Below are 9,340 nucleotides of genomic sequence, written 5' to 3'. Positions count from 1 at the left end.
GGCCGGCCCGGGCCGATGCCGGTGCGGGGGCCCGGGCGATGCCGGGCACGGCCTGGCGAGGGCGACCGGGGGCTGCGGCCCTCCCTGCCCCCGCACCGCTGCACCCCGGAGACCGAGAAAAAGCAAGGGGAGGAAAAACCGACCGCGTTTCTTTGGGGTTTTACAGGCATTAAAAAGGTTGGTTTTTTTGTTTTTCCTTAAGTGAAAGAGCTTCGCAGGAATCTGAGCCTGGCTTCTTTTACATATTCTAATCGGTAAAGGGCAATACTATAAATTGTAAGTATCCTTGTGAGGATGCTGCAGCTTATTTTATGTATTTAAATAATTGACAAATCTCCATAGTATTTTATGCAATAGCAAAATTTAACCCTAAGACTAAACATACTCTCACACTCTCTGTAAGACCACATCAGTTATTATTAGTGAAGTTATGCCTGAAATATTTACTTTCCTTTATTCAGTTTTCTGTTTGAGCTACATCTTCATTGTTAGAGAAACCAGGTTCTCCAGGTCCTCATGGACTAGACTTGTATTTTAGTGCTCAGAAGGCAAATATCTTCCTTACAAATCTATGGCAAGTTACAGAAAACACTTTTGCCAGTATTTTACCTAGCCTATTTTTTTTAATCTTTAAAGTTGGGTGTAGCATAATCAGATTATAAATTCTTAACGTAGTAAAATCCACTTGGAATGCTGGAATTAAAGTTTATAATGACTGGTCATGTTCTTGCTTGCTAGGAATTTTAACATAAATATTTGAACTGAAGTCAGATTTTAAGATCATTTAATTTTGTTAAATACTAATCCCTGTAGCCATTATCACTGTTATTTTTATAACCATTTTTCAGTTTTTCTTTTGCAAGTGTATTAGCAGAGGAGCCATAATTCATTTTCCACTGCTACAGTAGTTACACATTTTACTCACATATGAAGTTAAATGACTATTATTTTAATGCCAAGCTCTATAGATTCTTTTATTCTCCATCCATTCTTCATTATGAGTTTTCTGAATGCTATTTAAAAATCAAAGAAGTTCAAGGCTGTTACATGAAATATCTAAAACACTGCCACATAGCCTGAATTCATGCTTGACTAGAGGTTAAGAAAATGCACTTAAAGTGTCTGCTGGTTTTAATCCATTGGAGTCCCTCTATCCTAGTAATTTTTTAGGCCTGAATGCTTTGTTGTTTCAGAACTTTACTTACCCTTTGTATTTTAAGAGGGACACACACACATACTCTTGTAATCTCTTATATTAAATGCTACCCTTCTGTTAATAAAAGCTGGAGAGGAGCAGGGCAAAGGCCAAGCAGTACCTTGTTCCCATCCATCCTGTTAAGTGCTGCGGTACAGCTCCGGTGCACGGCAGCCGTCACGCTCCCAGCAGTGCCGGCGCATCAGTCAGGGCAGAGTGTGGCAAGTTTATTTACTGGAAGTAAATAGAGCCAATGGGACTGCCTGTGCTGCCACAGGGTTTCCGGTTAGCATCAAAATTATGAGCTATGCATGTTACTTCTTGGCTGGTTTTGTAGGTGTGTCGTGCCCTGGATTCACAAACAGACAGCGGCAATCAAAACTGGTGTACTAGTGTCCTCAATTAGGAGTGCTTAACTTCTGAAAGCCCATTAGTAACTGGCAATTAGCTGGACTGGAGGCTGCTTAGTTTAGCAATTTTCTGCTAAATAAATATATAAATACATATCCATTATGAGTTACATCATTACTGACGTAATCCACCTCATTTAATTTGGATTTAAACAATTTGTAAAGCACAATTCGTTTTGACAAAGCTTTTTTTGTTGTTGTTAGTAATATCAAATCTTTACATTATTTCATACTCAAACAAGAAATATTTATTTACTAGCTCCCAGGCAGGATGCAAATCTTCGTTTGTAAGGGAGCTATTTTAAGCAATAACACAGACTGTCATCCCGATGTGTAGATGTGAGAGTTCTGAGAGGATGGGTAGACTTTTGGTTATTCTTCTGTTTACAGCTCTCAGTGAAAACTGTCTCTATCTACTGTTGAGGATACAGTATACCAATATATCAAAAGAAAGCTGTAACTGAAACCAGGCTGGTCTCAAACATTTCATTTAAAAAACTCTAATTTTGTACAGCTTCATTAAAAATATGACGAATAATGGCTTGCATTCCCCACATTGGCACTGAGAAAGGATGCTGGACTTGTCTTTCATAGCTCAGATACCCAGACACATACTCAGACCATCTGTTACAACTGTACCAATGAAACACTCAATATAATCCTTGGGTATATAATCCTTGATTATTCTGACTACTGTCTTCCTAGTTCCTACTCTGATTCAATAAACATGGGATGCACCTCTGAAGGAAGCAAGATGCTCGGGTAATGCAGGCTTTCCCACTGCCAGAGGCCGCCTTTGAACATTGCATCTCCCCAGGGCATTATCTGCAGCATGTCACCAAGTGCTGGGTCACCCCTCTTGAGCTCTGACATACCATCTCCTGGGGACAATAAACAGCACTGGAGGAAAGCAGGAGTCTGGCAGGATTCATGCTCATGAACCATACACAGTTTTTCAGGGATGTTTCTTGCTGTAATCCCTCACTGAACAACTAGTCACAAAGTGATTTACCTGACTGCAAAGAAAGAAAAAAAAAGGAGCAGAACTTCTTTGTTGTTAATATTTCATTTTGTAGGAGAAAGAGCTGCTTAGACAAATTTCTAGTCCATATTACAGACGCATTCAGAATTTCAGTTGGGTAGCATAGATCTTCAATGAAATGCACAAGCAGTAAAAAGCCGTAAGTGACATTTTTCTTTGCTAACCACACAGGAAATTGCTTATTTTTATCAGAAATATGGTCTCTAAATACAATCAGTAAGGCCATTCCTAAAGAACTGCTGCTTTCAACAGACTGCAATATCTGTCATTTTTACAGTCCATGTGGATTGTGTGCTGCAGATAAATAAAAACTGCTGTAAAGATTTTGCATGCTAAGTGAATACACAAAGTATTACCAGGTCCCTTTATTTTCTAACAAGCACAGTGATATTTAGTGTTTTCCTTCAAGTGCAGTTCTCAGATGTGAAGTTTTAATGATAATTCAGCTTCTGTTTAAAAGATGAATTTCAACTCTGAAGGTTTCACTAAAGGTTTCAGCATCAAAACCTGACCCAAAATGCACTCTGGTAGTTCAAAAGCCAAAGGAGAACTGAAAACACTGGATTTTTCATTAAAGCCCCATTCCTTAATTTGCAAGATGGTACCATGGTTCCTGAATGATTTAGATCTGCACAAGGCGCTGGCCTATGAGCAACGCACACTGTGTGTGAGAGACTCATCTGGGAAACCCGTCCCAGGGCCAGGTCTCAACATCAAAGTTACAAACACAAAAGATCCAAAACATAATTAGTTAAAGGACTAGAAATTTGAAAGTACAGGGGGCTTGGCATTCTGTTCTGCAAAAAGCCTGGTGTGGGATTCACTTCCACTAAGTTGGTGGAGACAGAGCGTAGCTGATAGCAGAAACTGAACTTGCTTCACTCTCAGTTCACTGCTGTGTTCCAGTAGCTATTTTGGGTTTGTTCAGCCTCCAGCAGGCTTGGTGTCACCAGCAGACACCCTGGCCATCTGGGCTGTGAGTGTGGCTCACAGAAGACAGGTAGAGCTCCAGTCTTGGATAAAACACCCCAGCAGCAGGTTACACCACCACATACAAAGTGCAGCTGGGAAAAGATCTGTTCAATGTAAAAAAAAAAAATTAAAAAGGCATAAATTCCTATGTCATAGGATTTTTTCTCTTGTATTATCTGTATCTTATTGTCTGACCATAGTCAGTTGCTGCAATATGCACTCTTCCCCATCTACGGCACATCAGTTTATCAGGTGTTAGTTGCATTTCACAAGCACACACAGAGTAACTCCTGAAGTAGTGTTATTCCACAAGACCCTCAGCTGTTGTTTAACAAGTACATTCTTAATCTTCATGAGGGTTTTTCAGAAAATTTTCAGAATCTGAAACATGAACCCTTAAAAAAATTACAAAACATAGAAACAAGTAAAATAGCCCGAAATATATGACTTTTAAGATCTTACTCAGTGTCATCATTTTTGGGGGGAACAATATTGAGAGTATTTTCATATCCTAAAAAAAGGGGAAAAGGGGGAAAAAAAAGAGAAAGAAAGTTCAAAAAAACAGAAGAACCAGTTGTGTCTTTTCACCTCTCTAGTCAAGTAACACATCCCAGCAGCACTGTGCAGCTGAGTGAGAACACTCCAGGCCCTGCCCTTGGTGAATGTATGCAGCCAGCAGGATCACCCAAGGTCTCGCTGGCTCTGGCAGTCCTGCCAGGGTCATCTTTTCACACCACTGAGCAGCTCCTGAGCAACTTTATGGGCCAGTTTCTGTAAATTAGAACAAAAAGGCTTTTCTTTAATCTCAAGCAGGCATAGCTGTGAGGTCTATCTTACTCACCTCCATCACAGACCATTGTTACTGTGAATAAGCAAAAAAAGAATAAAATTCACAGGGTTTCTAAAGTTCAGGGCTCTCAAATATCTCTTTTACAAACTCTCGACTGACTAGAGCAGAAAGAGGATTTCATTCCAGAGGTCAGTATTTTTGCAGGATGTCTTTTCAAGGCTCATTGGCACTACACAATACAGTGCTGGGTCAAGGACAGCTTCCGTCCTGCAGAAAACTGATACTTGTTTAAGGTTAGGTGTTTGAGAGCACTGAGCAAGTGATTATCTTCCTTCTTTTTTTTCCTTTATTATTAGCAGAAACATTTTCACATGCCAGGGGAGTGGACTTGGGCCAGCACACTCATCCCACTCTTCCCCCGGCACACTTCACCTGCCCTGTTTCATGTGGCTCCACCGCTCTCCATCTGCTTTTGTGGCTGGCGTAATGCACTGAGCATCTGCAGTGGGCTTGGAGCACGTGGCATCATGAGCCTGGATCTACCTTGGCCAAGCAGTTGGGCCATGTAAATGCTTAAGTCTCTCCGTGGGCTTGATCTGAGGGTGGTGAGAACATCACCCATAGCTCATCATTAGCCTTTTTAGATGAGGTACTGTTTACTGTGATTACTTAGTACTGATTTTTTGGGATTGGTTCTGCAACTTCCAGCAACTGGCTCATACCTCCCAGGCAGGGTTAAGACTATATTATTACCAACAAGAATTTTGATATACATATATAATCCTAGACTTATGTCTTTTATTTGTAAGATATATCCATGGCATGAACATATGCAATTCAAGCAGCAGTTTCCTTTCAGTTCAAAGAGGTAATTTTGTAGCAAGGAACTCGGGTAGAGGCCATGAAGGAGCAGAGAAAGCAGCTATTTTACAAGAAGGAATTATTTTTTTGCATCTGCTCACATCTTGAAAGAAAAAAATACATGTAGTGAGTATCAGGAGTACCAGCACTGGTAAAACTGAAGCAAATTATCCCTGACATGGTGAGCACAGTAACGAGAGACTCCCTGAACTGCACAGCCAATTTCTTTCTTGCTGTAGAGTTGCTCTCCAAATTCCCCCCAGTTCCTGGTGACAGAGGCTTGCTTTGACCTGCTGACAGAGGCTTGCTTTGAAATAACTATTTGTAGGTAAAGCATCTGCCTTACTGCTAAGTCTTCTGGCCTAAGAACTTCTGCTATGGAACATGAGACCTCCTGAAAACTCTACTTCTCATCAGGCACTTCCTCACATCTCATTTTCTTAGAGCATTTCAGCATCTCCACCATATCTATTTTCAAACATGTCCTAAACTGAATGAAGTGAAGGCACTTCCCAGGCACATTTACCACATTCATGGCAGGTTTCCATAAGAACATTTTGTTGTCGTAAGGGGCATTGCACTTCCACTCCTGTTGATACGGCTTTTGCACATGTGCAAGATCAAAATAGGAAATCCATAATGAGGTTGGAAGAGGATTTTTCCTTGTGATATATTCATTCGTGAAGTACACTGGATTTTTAAAATATGATTAACTGCTTAATTTAATTAAAAAATCCTGTGAATGTTTATATGAAAGAACCATCCAGAAGGCTGCCTCTTCCTTCTTGTCCTACTCCTTCAAGTAGTTATGCCCAGAAAGCATTATCCTTAAATAAAAAAAGTACTAGCTATTTCCAGCTCAATACAGACTTGCAGGAGGACTGCTTTGCCAGGCTTGCCGTAACAAGAGGATGTCACTCTAAGCCACACTGTGCCACAGACACCTCCTTCCCATAGCAATTTGGGTTGGGCAACAGCCCCGCTGCTGATGCCCCTTGGTTCCCAGTGCCCAGGCAGACGGGGATGGGCATTGCCCTTTCCTAGCAGCATAGAGAGATTCAGGGCTTTGACAAACCCAAATGCAAGCATTTAAAAAAAGCATACCATAGACTTTCTGTCTATGCAATGAGACTGCACTTTATCACCCCAGTGCCAGATGACTGACGCCACCTTATCTCTGCAGTTACACCTCACCAGGACTCATCTCTCTTCCCTGGGTCCATCACAGCAAGCCCTGATCATGCTGCTTCCCACAGCACTGCGACACTTATCTCCCCATTTCCCCACCCTTCCCAGCAGCTCTGCCCATCTCACCAAAGCAGCTGAGCCGGGTACACAGTCAGCTCACTCCCCTCACCCCCACAGCAGCGCTCAGGGGTCACCCCATCAACCCCACACAGCACAGGTCTGTAGAGACACCACGCTGTAACATTGCACATCAGCTCAGAGATTGTCTAGATTTCTCATTCATTATCAGTTTGAGAGATGCCACACTGTGTCTGGATTTTATCCTTTCTCCACGTACGGTCACAATGAAAAGGTGACAAAGCGCGGGGGTGGAAGCTTTCACGGAGAGCTTGCTGAAGGATGGGTATTTGCATCTGCTGCTTGCTGGCAAAAATAGCAGCAAACCTGAGCTAAGGTAAAAGAGAGCACTGAGCAGGAAGGAGACAGCATGTGAGGAGCCTAGGGGCTCAGCTAAGGGCTATTCTGTCTTTAGGCAGTTCCTGTTTGTTCGGGTCTGGGGTGCCAGAAAGAAGTACTGTCCTATCCTAGAGAGGCAATTAAAACCTACAGATCTATTGTCATGAAAAGCAGTATGTCCCAAGTTCAGTGTGCTCCCAAGAATACCACCAGGTCCTCCCAAAACTGCAGTATTCTCAGGTGCATTGGTCTGTGAAAATCAGAGATAAACAGGTATCTCTGCTGGCAGGAAGAGGATAATTTTTGAAGGTCCTTCATAACTTAAGGCCTTCCTCCACATGCACAAGTGTTAGAACTGCAGCACACAGCAGTGCCAAGGGCTTTGTCAAGACAGTTTTTAAATTCCTAAGGTAGATATTTCTTTCTCAGCTTAAATTCAAGATTTGTTACAGTTCTTGAGCAGGGCACAACTAGTCTTCCAGAAAAGCTTGTTTGTTTTAAATGTGTTGCAATGCTTCAGTCAGCAGGAGAGCCCATGACCAAAAAGCCTCATAAATTTTATGAAGTATTGTGTATGCTTTAGAAATACATTAACTCCTCATCTATCTCCTAAAAAGATTTCACCACTCTGCTCCAGCTGCGTAGCTTCCCAGTAGGGAAGGCCCAGAACAAATCTATTAATGCTATGAATAATATTGTACAGCTCAGCTGCATCAAAACCCATTCCTTCAGTGCAAGCTACCATGATTAATGCTGTAGTGGTGCTTAGGGCCCCCTTTGCTAGTTCAGCTAAGGGACAGCTATATTTAATTGCACTGTTATTCTAGCATGAAGTAGTTTTGGTAACATCTACATCTCTCATCTGACTTTTTTATTATTTTATTGCATATAAAGTGCTTCTGGTCCTAGCAGCTGTCTCTCTCACCTGCACCAGGAGGTCTCAGGTGGGACATGCCTCAGTCTTCCCTAGGGACTGCATCCATGGCTAAAGATCTAAACACTGCCAAGATTTTCCCAAGCTCTACTCTCGATCTCCTCCATCACCATTTAAGCCATTTATTTCTGGCTTCACCTTATCTGTTCATCATGGACATTTAAAAAAGCAGCCCATGCACACAAAAATTTATTCCTTACAAATATTGTCTATATATTTGCTGACCTGCCCGCTCTTGTTCAGCTCCTCTCCAGAGTAAACCCCCATCCCTCACATGTATTTTACCATCTCTGGGCTGCAAGCTGCTGAGCCCAACCTGGCCACTGCCATCAGCCAGAGAGAAAAAGCATAGGCAGCCCGGGCTGGGCTCCCTTTCCCTCCCAGTCAACCTGCTCCTATCCATCATACACCTTCATGTTTCCCTGTATGTGAGTTGTGGCACCGAAAGGGTGTCTGTGCACCCCAGGCCCCAATTTTGGGTAGAGGGAGGCGATTTGCATGGCTGTCCCCTGCGCCAAAAGGAGAATTTAAAATAGCCTTCAAGTCGACCTGTAATCAGTTTTCTTGCACACGCAGCTCCTTTCCAAATACAAACCCACCCCTGCCTGACACCCATCGAGATGGCCTCTGCCTTCCCACAGTGCTGTGCCCAGCTGCAGAGGATGGCTGTCAGATGCAGCAGGACGGGTCCCCCGTTTCACTGGTACAGAGGTTCCCTGTGGCTCATGCTCCAAAATGCATCCTCTGTGGAACAGCACTGAAGAGCAGGTTAAGCACTGCTGCAGAGCCAGACCAGCCAACCACAGAAGTCGCATGCTGAGCCCCTTGGCAATACACCAGCAAATCTTTTTTTTTCTTTTTACATGACTTTCAGAGACAATATAAGATTTAATAATGTTGCTTTAAAGGCATTATCAAAATTTTGGGTGATATTCAGTGTATTTCTAAGATGGCAGCTGTGAGTCTCAACTTTGATCTAAGCCACAAAGCTTACAAATGAAGATGAAAAGCTGAAAAAAAGGAAGTTTTTTCAATGGCATGCCTTTTAAAATTGATTCTGCAACTTTTGGGAGGTCTGCATCAGTTTCTTTAGTCTGTACCAATATTTCCTTACTGCTGAGCTTGGCAGCCTTACTTGAAGCTGCTGCACTATAGATTGAGCTGCCTGTGGGCACTTCGTAACGTGGTTCAATTGTAATATTGAAAAGCCAGGTTTTACACCTGCCCTTTCACAAGCTGCCATGCCAGCAATCAGAAACGGCCCAGCACACATCCCACCACCCCATCCCAAGAATGCATCTTTACTGCATTATAAACTATCGTGTTCAGTCAGATTATCTGTTTTGCCGTTGCCATGCTACTCTAACACTTTAATACTTGGGTAATAGCTTCAGCTGTGGTAAGACCCTCATGCCACAAGCAGCCCATTGCTCCAGGAGGCCCAAAACATTCTAGATGATCTGGCAGGGATTCAGCAGCGGCGGGGCTGTCC

The 9,340-nt window shown here is 42.7% G+C and overlaps 1 protein-coding gene across 1 annotated transcript in view; it reads left to right on the top strand.

Moving 5' to 3' along the window:
* The first annotated feature begins 15 nt into the window (after positions 1 to 15).
* The window catches only part of LOC104543881 (asc-type amino acid transporter 1-like), a 27,653-nt gene continuing 18,328 nt past the window's right edge, over positions 16 to 9,340 (top strand). The window contains exons 1-2 of the mRNA XM_010188594.1: positions 16 to 177; positions 1,533 to 1,581. Of these exons, the coding sequence (XP_010186896.1) occupies positions 16 to 177; positions 1,533 to 1,581 (211 nt within the window). The remainder of the gene's footprint in view (positions 178 to 1,532; positions 1,582 to 9,340) is intronic.

Source organism: Mesitornis unicolor, unplaced genomic scaffold (assembly GCF_000695765.1).
Source record: "Mesitornis unicolor isolate BGI_N332 unplaced genomic scaffold, ASM69576v1 scaffold53277, whole genome shotgun sequence".
Classification (NCBI taxonomy): Eukaryota; Metazoa; Chordata; class Aves; order Mesitornithiformes; family Mesitornithidae; genus Mesitornis; species Mesitornis unicolor.
Note: the sequence above shows the minus strand (reverse complement) of the source record. Positions and strands in the feature narration are given on the sequence as shown.